The sequence below is a fragment of the Arvicola amphibius genome, chromosome 10 (assembly GCF_903992535.2).
Source record: "Arvicola amphibius chromosome 10, mArvAmp1.2, whole genome shotgun sequence".
Taxonomy (NCBI): Eukaryota; Metazoa; Chordata; class Mammalia; order Rodentia; family Cricetidae; genus Arvicola; species Arvicola amphibius.
In genome coordinates, this window is record NC_052056.1 from 110,811,140 (window position 1) to 110,831,971 (window position 20,832).

The 20,832-nt window shown below is 37.0% G+C and overlaps 1 protein-coding gene across 1 annotated transcript in view; it reads right to left on the reverse strand.

Moving 5' to 3' along the window:
- The window catches only part of LOC119824399 (vomeronasal type-2 receptor 116-like), a 46,358-nt gene that overhangs the window by 21,537 nt on the left and 3,989 nt on the right, over positions 1-20,832 (reverse strand). The window contains exons 2-4 of the mRNA XM_038344517.1: positions 10,363-10,654; positions 8,291-9,103; positions 6,070-6,297 (exon numbers count right to left, since the gene is read on the reverse strand). Of these exons, the coding sequence (XP_038200445.1) occupies positions 6,070-6,297; positions 8,291-9,103; positions 10,363-10,654 (1,333 nt within the window). The remainder of the gene's footprint in view (positions 1-6,069; positions 6,298-8,290; positions 9,104-10,362; positions 10,655-20,832) is intronic.

Below are 20,832 nucleotides of genomic sequence, written 5' to 3' on the forward strand. Positions count from 1 at the left end.
GGAACCCTGACAGCTCCTTGGACCGGAAAGGGAGGAGGAGGGGAGTTTAGGAAGGGGAAGGGAAATGGGAGGTAGGGAGGAGGCAGAAATTTTTAATAATAATAAAAAAATGGAGAAAGTTCACATTAGAGAATTAACAGCACAGCTGAAAGTTCTAGAAAAAAAAGAAGCAGACACACCCAGGAGGAGTAGAAGATTGGATATAAGCAAACTGAGGCCTGAAGTCAACAAAGTAGAAAAACAATCCAAAGAATCAACGAAACAAAGAACTGATTCTTTGAGAAAGTCAACAAGACTGACAAACCTTTATCCAAACTAATCAAAAGGCAGAGAGAGAACACGCAAATTAACAAGATCAGAAATGAAATGAAATGAAAAGGGAGACATAACAACAGACACTGAGAAAATTCAGAGAATCATTAGGTCTTACTACAAAAGCTTCTATGCCACAAAGTTGGAAAATGTAAATGGAATGGACTTGTTTTTAGATAAGTACCATTTACCAAATTTAAATCAAGACCAGTTTAATAGACCAGTTTAATTTAAATAGACCTATAAGTCGTGAGGAAATAGAAGCTGTGAAAAAAAAAAAAAAAAAAAAAAAAACACCTTCCAACCAAAAAAAGAGCCCAGGACCTGATGGTTTTAATGCAGAATTTTATCAGAACTTCCAAGAAGAGCTAATACCTATACTCGTTAATGTGTTTCACATAACAGAAACAGAAGAGTCATTGCCAAAACCTTTTACGAAGCTACAGTCACCCTGATTCCAAAACCACACAAAGACCCAACCAAGAAAGACAATTACAGACCAATCTCACTCATGAACATCGATGCAAAAATTCTCAATAAAATTCTGGAAAACAGAATCGAAGAACACGTTAAAAAATTATCCATTACGATCAAGTAGGCTTAATCCCAGAGATTCAGGGCTGGTTCAACATATGAAAATCTATCAATGTAATCCATCATATAAATAAACTGAAGGAAAAAAACATATGATCATTTCATTAGATGCAGAAAAAGCATTTGTCAAAATTCAACACCCCTTTATGATAAAGGTTTTGGAGAGGTTGGGGATACAAGGATCATACCTAAATATAATAAAAGCAATATATAGCAAGCCAACAGCTAATATCAAATTAAATGGAGAGAAACTCAAAGCCATTCCACTAAATTCAGGAACAAGACAAGGCTGTCCACTCTCACCATATCTCTTCAACATAAGACAACATCAGGAGATTAAGGGGATTTGAATCAGAAAGGAAGAAGTCAAACTTTCGTTATTTGCAAAAGATATGATAGTGTACATTAGTAACCCCCAAACCTCTACCAAAGAACTCCTACAGCTGACAGATAACTTCAGTAAAGTGGCAGGCTACAAGATCAACTCAAAAAAATCAGTAGCCCTCCTAGACACAAAGGATAGAGAAGAGAAGGGGAGAGGGATTTCAAAAAAGAGTCACCTTTTATGATAGCCACAAATAGCTTAAAGTATATTGGGGTAACTCTAACCAAGAAAGTGAAAGATCTATTTGACAAGAAACTTAAGTCTTTGAAGAAATAAACTGAAAAAGACACCAGAAAATGGAAGGATCTCCCATGCTCTTGGATAGGTAGGATCAACATAGTAAAAATTGCAATTCTACCAAAGGCAATCTATAAATTCAATGCAATCCCCATTAAAATCCCAACAAAATTCTTCACAGAACGTGAGAGAACAATAATCAACTTTATTTGGAAAAACAAGAAAACCAGGATAGCCAAAACAATCTTATACAATAAAGGAACTTCTGGAGGCATTACCATCCCTGACTTCAAACTCTATTACAGAGCTACAGTAATGAAAACAGCTTGGTACTGGCATAAAAACAGAGAAGTCAACCAATGGAATCGAACAGACGACCCAGATATTAACCCACAAACCTATGAATACTTGATTTTTGATAAAGGAGCAAAAAGTACACAACGGAAGAAAGAGGGTATATTCAACAAATGGTGCTGGCATAAATGGATGCCAACCTGTAGAAGAATGAAAATAAATCCATACCTATCACCATCCACAAACCTCAAGTCCAAATGGATTAAAGATCTTAATATCAATCTGAACACACTGAACCTGATAGAAGAGAAAGTGGGAAATAGTCTGCAACAGATGGGCACAGGAGACCACTTCCTACGTTTAACTCCTGTAGCACAGACATTAAGGGCAACATTGAATAAATGGGACCTCCTGAAACTGAGCAGCTTCTGTAAAGCAAAGGACACTGTCACTAAGACAAAAAGGCAACCTACTGACTGGGAAAAGATCTTCACCAACCCTGCAACAGACAAAGGTCTGATCTCCAAAATATATAAAGAACTCAAGAAACTAGATTTTAAAATGCTAATTAACCCAATTAAAAAATGGGGTACTGATCTGAACAGAGAATTCTCAACTGAAGAAGTTCAAATGGCCAAAAGACACTTATGGTCATGCTCAACCTCCTTAGCCATCAGGGAAATGCAAATCAAAACAACGTTGAGATACCATCTTACACCTGTCAGAATGGCTAAAATCAAAAACACCAATGATAGCCTTTGTTGGAGAGGATATGGAGTAAAGGAAACACTCATCCATTGCTGGTGGGAATGCAAACTTGTGCAACCACTTTTGAAAGCGGTGTGGCAGTTTCTCCGGAAATTCGGGATCAACCTACCCCAGGATCCAGCAATACCACTCCTGGGAATATACCCAAGAAATTCCCTATCATACTACAAAAGCATTGGCTCAACTATGTTCATAGCAGCACTATCTGTAATAGCCAGAACCTGAAAACAACCTAGATGCTCATCAATGGAGGAATGGATAAAGAAAGTGTGGAATATATATGCATTAGAGTACTACTCAGCAGTAAAAAAAATGACATTTTGAATTTTGCATGCAAATGGAGGGAAATAGAGAACACTATCCTGAGTGAGATAACCCAGACCCAAAAAGATGAATATGGTATGTACTTGCTCATTAGTGGATTCTAGCCATAAATAAAGGACATTGAGCCTATAATTCATGATCCTAGAGAAGCTAAATAGGAAGGTGTACCCCCCCCCCAAAAAAAACATGTAGTTATCCTCCTGGATATTGGAAGTAGACAAGATTTCCAGAAAAAATTGAGAGCTTGGGGGTGGGGGTTGGATGGGGGTCAGGAGAGATGGGGAGAGAGATGTGAGAAAGGGAGAATGGGGAGAGCTTGGGTGAATGTGACAGTTGGGATGGAGGAGGAGTGGATATGGGAGCAGGGAAGTATATATCTTAATTAAGGGAGCTATTTGAGGGTTGGCAAGAGACTGGACTCTGGAGGGGTTCCCTGGTGTCCAAGGAGATGCCCCCAGCCTGTTCCTTGAGCTGCTGAGGAGAGGGCACCTGAACTGGCCCTATACTATAGCCACTCTGATGAATATCTTGCATATCATCATAGAACCTTCGTCTAGCAATGGATGGAGATAGTGACAGAGACCCACACTGGAGCCCTGGACTGAGCTCCCAAGGTCCAAATGAGGAGCAGAAGGAGGGAGAACATGAGGAAAGAAGTCAGGGCCGCGAGGGGTGTGCCCATCCACTGTGAGGTGGGGCCTATCTCATAGGAACTCACCAAGTCCAGCTGGACTGGGACTGATGGAGCATGTGATCAAACCGGACTCTCTGAATGTGGCTGACATGGAGGGCTGACTGAGAAGCCAAGGGCAAAGGCACTGGGTTATGATTCTACTCCATATACTGGCTTTGTTGGAGCCTAGTCTGTTTGGGTTCTCAACTTCCTAGACCTGGATGGAGGGGGACGACCTTGGACTTCCCACAGGGCAGGGAAGCCTGACTGCTCTTTGGACTGGAAAGGGAGTGGGAGGGGTAATAGGGAGAGGGGGAGGGAGATGGGAGGAGGGGAGGAGGTGAAAATCTGTAATAATAATAATAATAATAATAATAATAATAATAATAACGTGTATGTGTATACACATGGTTGTGTGCCCATGTGTGTGACTTCACACAGAAACATCCAGACACATACTTCTGTATATAGCAATTACTGCTCTCGGAGACCAGCTTCAAGAAGTCTTTGAAGGAATTCATAGCATCAGTGAAGTTAACCTTTTCTATCTGAGAGGGGTTAGGGAAAAAGGCACTCACAAGCTCTCTTGATGTTTTTCTTTTTTATTCCTTCTCTTTTTTATTGTCTCTCTTAATTTTCTCTCTCTTATCTCATGTTGTTCTACAGAACTTAAACCCCAACAGAATCTTCCAGGCAGTGCAAGAATCAAAAGAGTTACATTCCAGTTTTTAAGTGAATGGTTATAGATAAAACAAATTTTCCATCTCCCTCATATGGTTGAACATTTTATGTATTATAGAGAAAAAACAAATCATCCCAAGAGTCCACATACATTCATACCTAAGCAACTTGTTACAGATTAAGCATGTTTTAGTTAGGTCTTTTACTATCAGGCTGTATAGAGGGCCAATTACTTTATTACTTATTTTGAAAGATAATTTTATAAGAAATCTTATAGAAATTAGAAATGAAAACTTTTAGATATACAAAAGAATCAGTCAGCTCTACCTAAACTCTTTAGGATATATAAACATGTATGAATAATTTTTTTACGTCAGAAATGGGTATAAGTAATGCATAACCATCACCTTTGGTCATCAACCAAACCTAAAAAGTAGAGTATGTCAGCCAGTAATAATTTGGTTGCTTTATTGTTGCTCCCTGACATTAAGGAGTTCCACATTCAACTATTCAACTATGTGCCTTTCAAAACCTTTAAATTGTCATCTTGGGGTTTTTACCTCAGAGTTATTTAACAAAAAATCTTAGTCTAATTTTGTTATTTTTAAAGCCTTGTTTCAGCTGTGATGCACTCCAAGACCTATGAACATCTCCCAATATTAAGGTTAAAATTATTTAAGCTACCTGGGCTATTGGGACTCAATTGCAAGTCATTAACATTAACTATAATCTGTGCATATCCTTAGGTGAGACTCACAGACTCTGGCTGTGAAACATATTCTTGTATTTATTTTCATTCATCAAAACTCTGTGTAAGATTATTGTTATTATTATTATTATCACATTAGACAGTAAAGCTTAGGGAGGGGTAATCTTCTTTACAGTCCACAGGTAAAAATGGCCACTAAAACAGGTGGTTTTCAAGAAATAAACACACTATATCACAGGCAGTGGAGATCTCTTAGGTCTGCTCACATCATGCTGGATACCAGAGAGAGTAGCAGCAAACATATATACACATAGCAGAACTAAAAGTCATTCCAGTGTCTGTAGTCCTGTGGCCTTGCCTAAATAAGATTGGCCCATCAGAGGATTCACTTCTGGTGAACTGACACCTGGAACTTCAATTGAAACTCTCTGCTCCTCTGGCATGGGCAATGGCAAGTCACAAATAGTGACTTATTCATTTATTGCAACATGAATGAACACACACAAATTGAAATTCAATTCAAACTAATTCTAACTACAGGAATTAGTTAAAAATATGTGAGTGCTTGTGTATAGGTATAGGTACATATGCAAGTATATGCATAAATACCATGGTCAAACTCAAAACACCGATTTAATTCTAAACTAAAGACATGAAACAGAACTAAAGAGAAGGGTCAGTATTTAATATGCTTGCCACATAAGTATGAGGTCCTGAATTTGATCATACAGAAGGGTAGTATAGGAAATTTAGGCACAGAACTTTATGGCTATAATCTCGATATGGTGGTCATGAAGACAGGGAGAAAGCACGGGGCACACTTCTCCAGAGTACAGTTAAATCAGAAATCAGGGAGTTCAGTTACAGATTCTGTTTATAATAAAATGGAGAAAAACCGAGGAAGGTAATCAGTGCTGACTGTCCCAACAATAGACACATGCACTAACATGTAAGCGCATTCATACAGTACACAACAGAACTAACCACTTCGAATATAAACATCATTTGAAACTTCAAAGAGACATCACACAACTAATTCTTATAACTCTTTAGCTACTTTTTGACATATTAATGACTGAAATTTTGCCAGACCTGATTGAAGTTGCTTGGCCATTTGATCAGAACTTCATTGACGAACAAGCCTCGATCTTGTAGACTTTTGAAGACAAACTCTCCTACTTTAACTAGAAATGGAAAATGATTAGCATTTTTCATAATGTTTTGTATATCATACTTTTCCATATGATTCTTGCGCTCATCAAAGTATATCTGGTCTCCAGCAGTGTTTGTAAATTGAATTTTCTTCAGAAATGGATGAAGCTGTAGAGAGAAATCATCTAGATATGAATGGCGCATACAAATTTCTCACTGATGGTCCCTAAGAGCAATCCTTTCTCTCTTCCTACTCTGACTTTCTGTTTGAAGAGGCTTCATTTGAGTAATTGTCTCCAAGTTTTTCCAATAAGAGGAACTTTTCTCCCCATGAAATTAATGTAGGAGTAGCTGAACCCAAATAGAAATGGTGTCTAGGGGATAGGATATAGTGAAGTTTGGAGCATATTCTTAGTGGGAACATAGCCCTATGTCTCTCCTCAGGACTAGAAATATATCTCCAACTAGAAAATATAGATTTTCAGAGTGATACTGGAGTAAGAATGGAAGCAACACCATATTTATGAGTTTATAGGTGTTAAGAAATTTACCTTCTATATGGTACACATATATGTGTATGATTGGGTATATAAGTATACATGTAGATATAAAGAATATCATGATGTGATAATATTAGCAGCTGTTTATACAAAGCTCCAAGTTCATGAAAATATATGTTAATTGTATAGAAATTTTGTGTGTCTTTATACTTCAGGAAAAAGAAAATAGACTCACTGCCTGCCTCCATTCCTCCTTGATTTGATTTGGATTACAGCATTTGACTTTCAACTTTGATATGAACAATATTGGAGACAAAATTAAAATCCAAATGTTACATGCTATAGCTAAATTAAAAAAATAATTTCTTTGTAGTTTTAGATTTGTTTAGTTTTGTTTATGAGTTTCCTTACTTCATATGTGTATGTGTACTATACATGTGTCTGATGCTGCTGGAGGACAGAAGATGGTGCTGGATCTCCTGGAAATGGAAATAATGCAACCCTGTTATGTAGATACTAGGAACTGAAACTGGGTCTTCTTAATAGCAGCAAGTATGTCTAACCACTTAGCCATCTCTGACTCCTATATTTGTCCTAGTTTTATTTCTGTGTAATGCCTACAGGTATTTATATATAATATATATATATATATATATATATATATATATATATATATATCAACTGCATCCCTGATGCCTGAAAAGGACAGAAGATTGTGTCATATTTTTTAGTTCTGGAATTACAGACAGTTGTAAAGCATCATGGATGCTAACAAGCAAGTTTGGATTCTCTGGAAGAGAAAGCAAGTCCTCCTAACCGCTGAGTCATCCCTTCAACATGATTTAATTCTATATTTAAATTAACACGATGGGTTAATTCTTCAAATTCTGACATTCAATGTTGTGTTATTATCTAATAGCCTACTTGAAAATGAACATCAAGGATCATAAGTATAAGTGAGTCCTAAGTTTGAATAAGGATGTCTTAAACCCAAACATATCCACTTATCAATAGCAATGGAGGTGTGCCCTCAGTTTACCCTATCTCAGGAGTGTGTTGGAGTTGGGGGTTGGAGATGTTAAAGGGAAACTGTTGTTGATACGTAAAATGAATTTAAAAAATTAAAAAGAAAATGTTTAGAATAATTCCCAAAGATCTAAAATAAAATAATCAAAGAAGGCAAAACAGAGTAAATAATCTGCAAAGAGCAACTACTTTCTCAGCTATTTTTGAGTTTATGGCAGACTGTTTTTATTTCCCATAAGAGTTTCTTCCTATACTTTTGGGTCTTTAAGTGAAAACTGCATTTATGTGAATTAGCTGATTCACATAAATTAGAGATTGTCTCTATGTTTCAATCTGATTATTAAACTTGCCAAATTTAATGTTACTTGCTTTTGGATATCTTACAGAATTTCACCTCATACTAGGAAAAATTTGTTGAAATATGTACAAATTTAATATCTTGAACTCAAAACTACCGACACCAAAATGATGCACCATAATTACAGACACAAAGACACCCATTGTGAAAGAACGCCTTTCCATTTTATCTAATCTTTTAAGTATAAACTGAGAATATTCTCTGTGTTTGACCTCAGTGAATTACTTACTAACAATAAAGGTTCCCAGTGCTTCCCTTGCTTATTAGGTAGGCTTACCTGCCAAGGCAGAAGCCAGTCCTGGTTTGCATCTTGGTGAGGTGCTATTTCTGTTTTCTTCAAAAGCATTTTATGGAGGGCATGGGCTACTGCATACACTGCATTCCATATGGAAGAACTGATCTCAGAAGCGACCATCACAGCAATTTTCTCTTGATTATTCTTTAGGGATAGATTCAGTGGGCAGGGTTTTTCTTTTCCACATAGCAAAAGAGGAGGTAAGCAATAAAAATTGTTAACCCAAAATTTATAGAAGTAAAGATCACCTGGGTACTGGGATGGTGTAAGTGACTCAAGAAAGTATTTGAAGCCAGGGATATTTCTCTTCTTTGAAAATGAGAAGCTTCCTTCAAAATAGTTCATGAGCACATTCTGCATACTGACTTCAGACTCTAAGTAAACTAAATGGGGTTTTGCCATGATCCACACCTTTGTGGTGATTGACGTGATTTCATTTTGAATGCATAAAATCTGTAATTCATTCATATCACCATAGAATACATTTACATTAACTTGTATATATTGATTCAAATGTACCAACCCAATGTCAGACAACTGAATCTTCAAATTAGTCGGGAATTTTCCTGTAAAGGCCACACAAATATCTTCTGATGCCATCTCTGCTTTCAAGTCTGAGAGGAACTCCTCACCTTTCAGATCATCAGACACAAAGATACCCACCCACTTCCAGCCAAAATGAAGCAATAAAGAGATCACCCCTTGGGTTAGAGCTGTGTCTTTATGAGCTATCTGGTAAAGGGATGGGAATGTACCTTTGTCACTTAGAAAAGAATCAAATGTTCCATATGTGACCTAAGGAGGTAAAACAAAAAAAACGATTTTGAATTTGTAGGTATTTGTAATCATCACCATTAGAGAGAAAATGAGTTCATATTCACATAAGAGAATCAGGGAACTGAATATTGGTGAGGAAATGTCTTCTGTGAGAATAGCTTCTCTCATTCATTTAAATATGGAATGTGGCTTTTGTCAAATACTATGGACTCCCAAGTTACTAACAGTTATGAAGCAGCTAAGAAATGAACAGTATTCTGTTCATGATATATTTCAAGAACATGATAGATTTTTATTGTTCCAATTGAAATGGAACAGAGTACTGTCTGTAGAGAAAGAATGAAGAAGTATTACTAAGTGTTCTACTCTGACCACATGACATCATCTACCCTAGGACCTCTAGTGTTAGGAAAGCAAATAACAAATTTTATCATAGATTTTGCTACTCCATTGAGAAAAGAGCATCTGTAGGAACATCATCAAGTATTGTTGCCTCTTCCTTCTCTAATAATAGATATGACAAAATCATTACACAGTAACTAATGTAAAATTAAAATCTCTGAGAAAGATGGAAATTATTGTGTATATTGTTTTTCTTACATTAGGATGAAATGCATTTATGAGTTGTTCAACCAAATTATAATAGTGTTACTTTGTCTGATTTTCTAATCTTGATTATTCCCAAGCATAGTACTCATCTAATGTTTCCTCTGTTTGCAGTGTTGCCTGCTGATGGTTGCTTTGCTTCAGCAGTGCCAGGCACAAGCCAATTGCGGATCTATATTTATGTAAGTTGCTGTTCTCTGTCAGTGCTATTCAGAGATCTACTTTACTGATGGAGAATTAAATTTCTTGGAACATTTTCACTAGTGATGCCTTGAGAATTGTTCCAAATTTATTTACATGTCCTGGACTTTCTATTCCTTTTTCTGTCAGTCATTGACCACTGGATGAACTGTGAGATATTTGTGCTCCATCTTAGGCAGTTAGGTATCTGTCATGTATATTTGACTTATGAACAGCATTCAGCTTCGAGCTGCCACAACACATCTTGACAATGATTTCAGAATATTTTGACTATTACTGAGTGATCCTCTTAGAAAAGCACAGTATTCATTGTTCATGTTTTTCACCACACTTTACTGTTGATCATAGCAGGCCACAGGTAATTCGTTGATTTCTATGTTAATCACTGGTAGTAAACTTAGACAACTATTCCATTTTCTTTTAGTCAGTTATCCACTTTGACTATGGACACCAAAATTTTATTAACTTACTTGTGGAATTTTGTACAATCCCAAAAGGGTTTCAATTGCAGCAGAAAATTCAGGCCTGATTCCTGCAATGATTCCAAGAGCATTGTATTGAGTTTTAAATTTGTAGTTCACAATAAACTCACTGCTTCCAGACAGCCACATCAGAGGGCCCTCTAAGGTTCTTTGGTGAGAGTCAAAGGTGTTGTACATGTGGAAACCCAGGGTCACATTGGGAAGCAGGTGAGAATCTTTATTGATCTCCTCAATGGCAAAGTACAAAGCTAGCAAATATTGGTAATTCTCCCATCTTTCCCTAAACAGGAGGAGCAGAATGATGAGCACACTCAGGACATTATTCTCAGAAACTCTTTAGCAAATTCAGGAAATTTGGAGACTACAATCCCTGACATCTTCACTGACATGTAAAGCTTGTGATAATGATATCCCAGGAACATCAAGGGATGTCTCACAAAGTCTCAGTATTTGAATTATATTTCAGTAATTGATTTATTGAAGTACATAATATAGATTGAAGTGTTAGTTGTCTGTGTATTATGGCTGGTGAGTACATTGTCCTTATAAAGTTTCTACTCATGAAAACATTGGAATATGAAAGAATAACTAATGTTTTCTTTAGAAATGTAAATAGGAGCTTCATATACTTTTACTTTGCAATGATTATATTTCATACTCATTTTAAAAAGCATAATAGCTTTGTGTGCACACCTAGTATTAAAGTGCTTCTTTGGGAGAGAGACAGATGGCTAGGCAGTTAGCCACTCTGACTCCTCTTGTAGAAAACATAGGATAAATTCCCAGAGCCGACACAGTGCCTTAGAGTCATCTGTAGGCCCAGGTAGGAGATCCACTTCTAGCATTTGTGGGCATTGGGCAAGTGGCATACACACATATATAAGAAGGGAAGCACTAAAAAATATGACATAAAAAATCATGTGGTGATATTTTGTTTGTGTTGTAACAAATGGAGCTTGCAGATCAGAGTGCAGAGTTAATCACACTGTCTAGCCATAGAGGCCAGGCAGTGGTGGCACACACCTTTAATACCAGCGCTGAGGAGGCAGAGGCAGATGGATCTGTGAGTTCAAGGCCAGTCTGATCTGCGTGAGATAGAGTCAGCCTAACAGATAAACAGAGCCAACAGTTGGCAGTTCATACCTTTTAATTCAATCCCTAGGGAGGTACAAATGGGAGGTATATGGCTGGGCAGAGACAGGAATATAGGTGGGAGGAGACAGTAGCTCAGTATTTAGTCCAAGGTTTTGTAGAGACAGCATTCAGTCTGAAAATTCATAGAGACAGGATCATCCTTTAGGTCTGAGGTAGAGGTAAGAACTAGTGACTGGCTGCTCTGCTTCTTTGTTCTTTCAGTTCTCACCCCTGATAGCTGACTCCAGGTATTTATTCTTAGGACCAGTTAGAATTCCTGCTAAATAAATATTTTTGAAAACGTGTCTCTGGAGTTTGAGAAATTACTGAAAATTTAAGACTACTTGCTGTTCTCGGAAAGGACCCTACTTCACATCATAGTAGCTATTTTTTGGGTTACAACAGTGTACAACTCCAGTTTTAGGGGAATACATGTTCTCCTCTGACCTCTGCAGAAACCAGGCACACATGTACTCACACAAGCAGATAGACAAAACACTCAAGGAGAGAAAATTAAAAAAAAAAACAAATATTTAAGAAAATTTAGTAACTAGTAAATGAAGATGAAAGTGTTTCTCTGAGCTTGCAGATTAAGTGAGTGAGTAGTCTCCCATGTAAGCCAGTAAAAGATTCAATGTAAGTAAAACTAGAATATGAAAACGAGGAAAAGCTCCTAAATTCATGAAGGCAGTAAAAGAGGGCTCAGATGGAAAGTAAGGGAAACTGTGGAAGCAGGAAGATGGACTGGACTGTCACACCCATGGCATTCAGTGGCTGAGTGTGGTCCTTAGTAGCTACTTTCAAAACCTGGGTGAGATGAGTGCCTGGCTCGTCCCCTACTGGAGGCAGTATAAGAGAACTCATGAGCTTCAAGTCCCTTGGATTCTACTGCAGAAGAGATTTGATCTAGAGATTTGTGAGCTGCAGTAAGAAATGCCTTTTGGTTACACTGTGTTAATTTGAGATCTATGGCTAGATGCTATGTTAAGAGAGGATCTGTTGTTTAAAAATTGAAAATTAACAAATATTGAGACAGTGAGAAATTAATCTTTTCCCCAGGGATTATTCAATACCAAGTGTTCAATAGTATAAATGTATATCTATGGATAATTGTTTACATGAGCATAAAATGTGTATAAATATATACATGTATATAAATGCATACATGTGTATAAACTCATACATATATAATTGTATACATATGCATTAATGTATACATTTGTATAAATATATGTGTGCATAAATATATTTGTATAAATGTTTCCATATGTACAAATATATACAGGTATATAAATGTATCTGAATAATGCATAAATGTATTGTAATCTTTTATTTAGCACGCCTTTAATCCCAGCACTCGGGAGGCAGAGGCAGGCTGATCACTGTGAGTTCGAGACCAGCCTGGTCTACAAGAGCTAGTTCCAGGACAGGCTCCAAAAGCTACAGAGAAACCCTGTCTCAAAAAACCAAAAAAAAAAAAAAAAAAAAAGGAAATAAAGCTTGCCTAAAAATCAGAAAGGCAAAGCTCAACCACTAGAGGTCAGGCAGTGATGGCACACAACGTTAAGCCCAGGATTTGCTAGACAGAGGCAGATAGATCTCTGTGAGTTCAAGGCCACCCTGCTCTATACAAGATCAATGCAGAAACAAATCTAGGTGGTGATGGCCTACGCCTTTTATCTCAGTACTAGGGAGTCATATGCTTTTAATCCAGCAATATGGGGAATATAAAATGAGAGGAGAAAGGCTTAGTCTGTGTAGTCTGCTTAGTGTGCTCAGTCAGCAGTCACCCAGCCTTCATAGATGTAAGATTCTCTAAAGTCCTGGCTGCTTTTCTTTTCTGGTTTTCTGTTTGAACTCCAACATCTGACTCTGGGTTTTATTATTCGTGATGCATTTATGTGTGTCAATGCAAGCAAGAGTATAAATGCATGCGTGTATATAAATATATTGAACTGTAGAAATGTCTATGTGTATAAATGCACACGTGTATAAACGTGTACCTATGTATAAATACATGTATGAAAACTCATGGGAAGAGCTGTGTCTTCAGACTGACTGATTAGAACTTCAGTGATCTGGGGAGATTGGACTGTTGCAGGTCTAGAAGCTTGTTATCTTATTCCAAGGTAACAATAGCACCCTGAAGAGCCATTTATGGGCACCTTTGCAGGTTAACAAATCTCCTATAAGTAATAAATAAAACCCTTTTGGAATTTAGTCTCTTAGTAGAGCACTGGCTTCTGACATCCTAAAAGCTAATATTGAGATGAGATAGCATCTTGGGCTTGTAAGATAACTTTTCCCATTTTGCCTGTCACCTTCTCTCTTATTTTTCCACTAATTGATTTACATATTTCTTAAATTTTCAGTGAAAAGTTCATGAAACTGCCTCGACATTAGAACATGGTATCTGGGATCAACTAAATCTGTGTTCACTGGCCATGGTCACACAAATTTGGATCTAGAATACATTCTCTTTTTTTCTATTTGAGCTAGGTGTTGAGATCTTTTTCCTATGGCACAAAAGAAATATGCAGCATCAAACAATTGAGAGGGAATGGGGCTGGGGAGACAGGATAGAGTGGGAGATAGGATAGGAGTGCAGGAAAATTATGCACCAGAGGATCAGGCAGCAGGAAAGCTACTCTAGGAATGCATAAAAAAGAGAGTCAAGCCATGGGCAGCCACAATCCAAGCTTCTTACCAGAGAATTATCCTGGATTTTAAATGAAACCTCTGAGCCTGAGACCAGGAGGAGGGTAAAAATACAGCAATGTGAATCTGTTGATCATTGCAGTGAAGCACATGACCATAAGTTTCCTGTGGTCTGTCTTAGAAGCACACATAAGCCCCCTTGTCTGGTGACTAACAACCAACAGGTTTTCAAGTGTCAGGACCTTTACTGTTCTCAAGTCTTCCCAGTCTCAAACCTCTATGGAGGCACCCTCCAACTGAAATCAACCAGAGCAGTATGGCCTGGGGTTCCCTCCAAGAGTGAGAGAATCCATCCAGCACTCAGAATTCACAACTCAATATGTCTATAGACCTCTGATGTTCAAAGTGAGAAAATGGGTCCTATTAACACAGGCTGATTGACATCAGACCTTCATACAGTAAAGACTCAGGAACAACTTCAACCAAAGAAAAGATAAGAGTCCACACTGTCAGTGGACCTCCCTTCATATGTACAGCTGGAATCTACAATGACGGAGAAAAGGGAGAGGCCTTTCTGTTATACTTCATCTTCCTTTCTGTATTTTCAAATTTGATTCAAATTTTCTTCACTATATTTAGTAGAGTAGGTATGTTTTCATTACATGAGACTATCTTGCATGCATAGAGTGTGATTTTACCAAATATGCACCAACTTTCACCATCCATGGATGTTAGCAGGTAGGAATAAAGTCTCCATGTCAGCCTCAACTTGATTTCTCCATGTCCTATGAATTGACCATGTGATGTTCTATCAAACAGGTCCTGCCATCAAATTATGTAGGGTAACCAAGAACAGTGGAAATAGCTTGTAGTGTCTGAGTGTACACGGACAACATTCACAAATGATTTAAAACAGGGAACCCATACCTAGCACTGGGCATTGTATTTAATGGTCCATGGTATCTGGGAGAGGCATTATCCCCCAACTATAAAAATAACTCATTTAAGTGCATTTTAGGTGTATATGAGGAAATAGACTACAGTCGTATATTTCCATTAGGTTGTCTGCAAGGTCTTAATGTTATTCATTCACACACTCTCTCCACTGTGCTCTCCCATCACTCCCCACGTAACAATTCCTTCTCCAGTATTTCCATTTTCTGCTTTGTATCACGTGTATTCTATTCCACAAATAGTGAAATCTCAACTCTTTTGCACCTTTTATTTTACTGATATATATATATATATATATGTGTGTGTGTGTGTGTGTGTGTGTGTGTGTGTGTGTACTCCAGTTAAGTAGAGATACATGAAAATTCAAAACTAGAATCTGCATATGAACACATTTAGCATTGTCTTATTATATCTGCATTATCTCATTCAAACTGGTAATTCTAGCTCCAATCATTGCATGCATAGTTCATAATTCTATTTGTGTTTTCAGCGGAATAAAATTTAATTGTGTACATGCATCATAGTTTCAATATCCATTCATCAGTTGGTGAACATCTAGGCATACTCAATTTCAAGACTATTGTGACGAGAACGACAATGAAAATGATCAAGACTTTTTATAGTCAGATATGCAGTACTTTTGGTATATTTCCAGGATTGATAGACATAGTGGATAATGTAGATATCTTTCCATACTTTTAGAAATCCTTAACACAAATTTCCATAGGACCTACATCAGTTTGTGTTCCCTTTTACCCACATAAATGTCAGCATTTATTGTAATTTATGTTCCTTGGTAAAATGAAAGCTCAAAGAAGTTGTAATTAATAGTTCACTGATTGCAAAGGAGATTGAACATCTTTTAACTCTTTCTCAGTCATTTGTATTTTATCTATTCTGAACACCTAGTTTAGTTCCTTGTGTTTTAAATTGGGTTGCTTGTTTTTAATCGATATTTAAGTGTCAGTTGACAAGACCTTGGGACCTCCATTTCCTGTTATCCCAATTCTCTGATTTTGGATTAAGTGAGAACATTTGAGATGTAATCTTGAAGCCATTCAATATTGCTGTGTGAATGGGTTATTCAGTGTTTGTAGCCTGTGCATGAGTGTATGAGGCAGCTTCTCTTGCCATATTGGGCACCGTTATGTGGAAACACATGTTGATCTTTTGTCATTTGGGATATTTTCCCTGACAGATTTCTTAATACACTTGGGATAACCAAGAAACTTACCCTTCTCTTTCCTATCCTTGCTCTCCCTCCCAGTGTGTTCTCTGCTTATTCATGGAGCTTGCTATGCATACTCCTCATATACAGTATTCAAATCTTTTTTATTTCTCAGACTTAGAGATTTCAATATTCCAAGCTGTTTTATTGTAAATGGCTTGACTTCACGATAGCTCCATGACCAAAGATGACACATTGGATTTCCAAATACCCATAGAGTGCAATAATTTCTACCACTTCACACACATATGATCACAATGTCTTTTATTTCTAAATTCTCTCTACTCTCCTTTCAAAAATCTTTTATACCTGTGTTTTCTTTGCTCCCTGCACTTCTCTTCATGTTGGAACCTTCTTTGATCTTTCCTTGCTCCAATCCCTCCCTCTAATCACTGGATATAGTTTATAGAGGTTTAAATACCTTTGGGTTATGGATAATAGTAAAATTTGTTTTATTCTACTATACTCTATAAAAATTGTGGCTCTGGATTTTGGTTTTAGCCCTTCTCCTTCCAGATCTGAGCAAGCTATTCAAAAGTCCCTTTCAAATGTATCCAGTATCAGACTGACCATCTGAATTTACAACAGGGAGAAGAATACAAGAGAATAGCACAGGAAAAGACTCTGTGTGGTTTAAAATATATAAAAAGCAATATTTTCCTATTGGGATTTTGGCTGATAACACGCTCCCCTCTCTTATATCCCCAAAACTCCTGCTAAAGTATAAAATTTGCTTTAAGATTTTAAGGACAATTTTGTAAAACTTATTTGTCTAAGGATTTGTGATTTACTGGGTGTGGTTTAAAAATACATGAAATAATTAACAAACGTCAGTTAAAATTTGTAACAAAAGACTTGATAATTTAAAAAATCTTATGTGTAACTTGGATTCAAGTCTTGTTTAGGAAAACTCATCAGACACAACATTCTCTATATGTGACTTTGATTCCATTTTTGTTTATCTAAAATAGAATTTACTGACAGTTTATATTTGATGAATGTTTCTAAAATACAAAGTTTATAAGAGTCTATTCAGGACAACAGGAACTGATTTTGAGAAGCATGTGTGAGCAGTTATTTCATTGGTAACTGTGTTCAACACTAAGCATCTAGATAAATTAGATAAGAAGCTACATGTGTTTAATGAATAGTTATATTTGATAAATAAAATATACAAATTCTTAAATTATATCCATGCTAGGAGAAACTGACTTGGAGGTGGACATATATCCTCTATGTCTTTGCTAATGTTATTAATATTTAACTATTTGAAAAAAAAACTAAGTCATATAGGAAGCTGATATTCTCTAAAGGTTCACTATGAATGAATCACAAAATTAATGTTTCCAGTCTGACTGTGGACTGTATTTATTGTTTAGTATTTTATTTTGACACTAAAAAAATCTTCACTTAAATCTTTTTTTTGGTATTTTTCAAGACAGGGTTTCTCTGTAGCTTTGGTGCCTGTCCTGGAACTAGCTCTTGTAGACCAGGCTGGCCTTGAACTCAGAGATCCGCCTGCCTCTGCCTCCCGAGTGCTGGTTCACTTAAATCTTTAATGCAAAAATTTAAGACTCAAACTTAACAGATATAAAACTGTAAAATTGTAACCGCAGAAAAGCTACCAACTGTTAGCATAAAAACAGACACGTGCGTGGATCTATGGAATTGAAATGAAGACCCTGATATTTATCCAAACACCTATGAACACTTGATTGTTGACAAAGAAGCTAAAAGTGTACAGTGGAGAAAAGAAAGCATCTTCAATGAATGATGCTGGCATAACTAGATGTTGAAGTGTAGAAGAATGCAAATAGATCCACATCTATCTCCATGCACAAAATTCAAGTCCAATTGGATCAATGATCTCAATATAAATCCAGTTACACTGAACCTCATTCAAGAGAAAGTGGGAAGTAGCCTTGAACACATTGGCACAGGAGACTGCATCCTACATATGATACCAGTAACACAGACACCAAGAACAACAATTAATAAATGGGACCTCCTGAAAATGAGAAGCTTCTTTAAGACAAAGGACACAGTCAATAAGACAAAAATGGCAACTTACATAAAGAGAAATATCTCGACCAAACCTACATATGACAGAGTACTGATCTCCAAACTAAGAACTCAAGAGATTAGACATCAAAATACTAAATAATCCAATTAAAATGGGGTATAGATCTAAACAGATCATTCTCAACAGAAGAATTTCAAATGACTAAAAGAAATTTAAGAAATTGCTCAACATCCTTTGTAATCAGGGAAATACAAATAAAAACAATTCTGAGATACAATGTTATACCTCTCTTAATGACTATGAACAAAAACTGTGATGACAGCTTATGCTGAAGAGGATATGGAGTAAGGGAACCCACATCCACTGATGGTGGGAGTGAAAACTTGTACATCCACTTTGGAAATCAGTATGTTGGTTTCTCAGACTGGAAATCAGTCTATCTCAAGACCCAACATAATCAATCTTGGACATATACACAAAGGTTGTTCAATCATATCACAAGAACACTTTCTCAACTAAGTTCATAGTATCCAGAACCTGTAAACAAGCTAGATGTCCCTCAAATGAAAAATGGATGAAAGAAATGGTGGTACAATCACAGAATAGAGTATTAATCTCTTGTAAAAGTAGTGACATCATGAAATTTGCAGGTGAATGAATGGAACTAGAAAAAAATTATCCTGAGTGAGATCACCAAGATCCAGAAAGACAAACACAATATATACTCACTCATAAGTAAATATTGGTTGTAAAGCAAAGAATAATCATGCAATAATTTGTGGGCCCGGAGAGGCTAGGTAAGAAGAAGGGCCCTAAAAGAGATGAACACATCTCCCTAGAAAGAAGAAATAGATGAGATCTACTGGACAAACAAAGGGTAGAGCGGTAGAGGAGAAGATATAGGGGATGGGAACATGAGGTACCAAGATGTTCAAATTGGTGAAGGGACAGAGAGGGAAAGCAATGAAAGAGATAACTTGATAGAGGGAGCCCTTATGGGGTTACAGAGAAAGCCAGCATTAGGGAAATTCCCAGGAATCTATAGCATTACTCTAGCTAAAAATCCTTGAAATAGTGAAGATGGTGTCTGAACTGGCCTTCTTCTATAAACAGTTTGGTAACTACCTTCATTGCTACCATATGGTCTTCATCCAGTAACGAATAGAAGCAGATATAGAAATCCACAGTCAAACACTGGGTCCAACTGAGGAATCCAGTTGAAAAGGGGGATGAGGGATTATTAGAGCATGGGGGGAGGTAAGGTCATGATGGGTAAACCCACAGACACAGCCGATCTTAGCTCCTGGGAGCACGCAGACTCTGGACTGACAGCTGATGGGTCTGCATGGGCCCTCTCTATGTGGGTGACAGTGTGACTTTGTCTGTTTGTGGAACCCCTGTTAATGGGACTAGGATCTGTCACTGGCTCATGAGGAGGCTTTTTGAAGTACATTCACTATGGTGGTATTCCTTCCTTAGCTTTGTCGCAGGGCGAGTAGCTTGGTCCTGTTTTAACTTGATGTCCCAGGTTTTGTGAACTCCACATAGGAAGACTTATCTTTCCCGAGGAGTGGATGGGGGATCGGGAGGGGGTAGAGATGAGGTGGAGTGGGAGGAGGAAAGTTAAGGGGATCTGTGGTTGGTATGAAAAATGAATAGAAAATTTATAATAAAAATAAAATGAAAATAAAATAAAGTTGTAAACTATAGAAGATAATTAAGACATGCAAGTTACAATCCCTTACTTCAAACTCTACTACAGAGCTACAATACTGAAAATAGCCTGGTATTGGCATAAAAACAGGCAGGAAGACCAATGAAACCAAATTGAAGACCCGAATATTAATCCACACACCTTCAAACACATGATTTTTGACAAAGAACAAAAAATATCGAATGAAAAAAGGAAAGCATATTTAACAAATGGTGCCTGCATAACTGGATATCAACATGTAGAATAATGAAAATAGACCCATATCTATCAACATGCACAAAACTCAAGTCCAAATGGATGAAAGAACTCAAACATAAAGACAACCACACTGAACCTTATATAAGAGAAAGTGAAAATCACACTTGAATGCAATGGCACAGGAGACCACTTCCTAAATATAACCCCAGTATCACAGACATTGAGAGAAGCAATTAATAAATGGGACCTCCTGAAACTGAAAAGCTTCTGTAAAGCAAGGGACATGGTCAACAAGACAAAATGACAGCCTACAGAATGGGAAAAGGACCATCACTAACCCCACATCAGACAGAGGTATGATCTCCTAAATATACAAAGAACTCAAGAAACAAAAGAACAAATAATCAAACAAAAATATGAAATACAGATCTAAACAGAGAACTCTCAACAGAGGAATCTAAAATAGCTGAAAGACACTTAGGAAAATCCTTGGTCATCCTTAGTCATCAGAGAAATGCAAAACAAAACAACATTCCATCTTACCTGTAA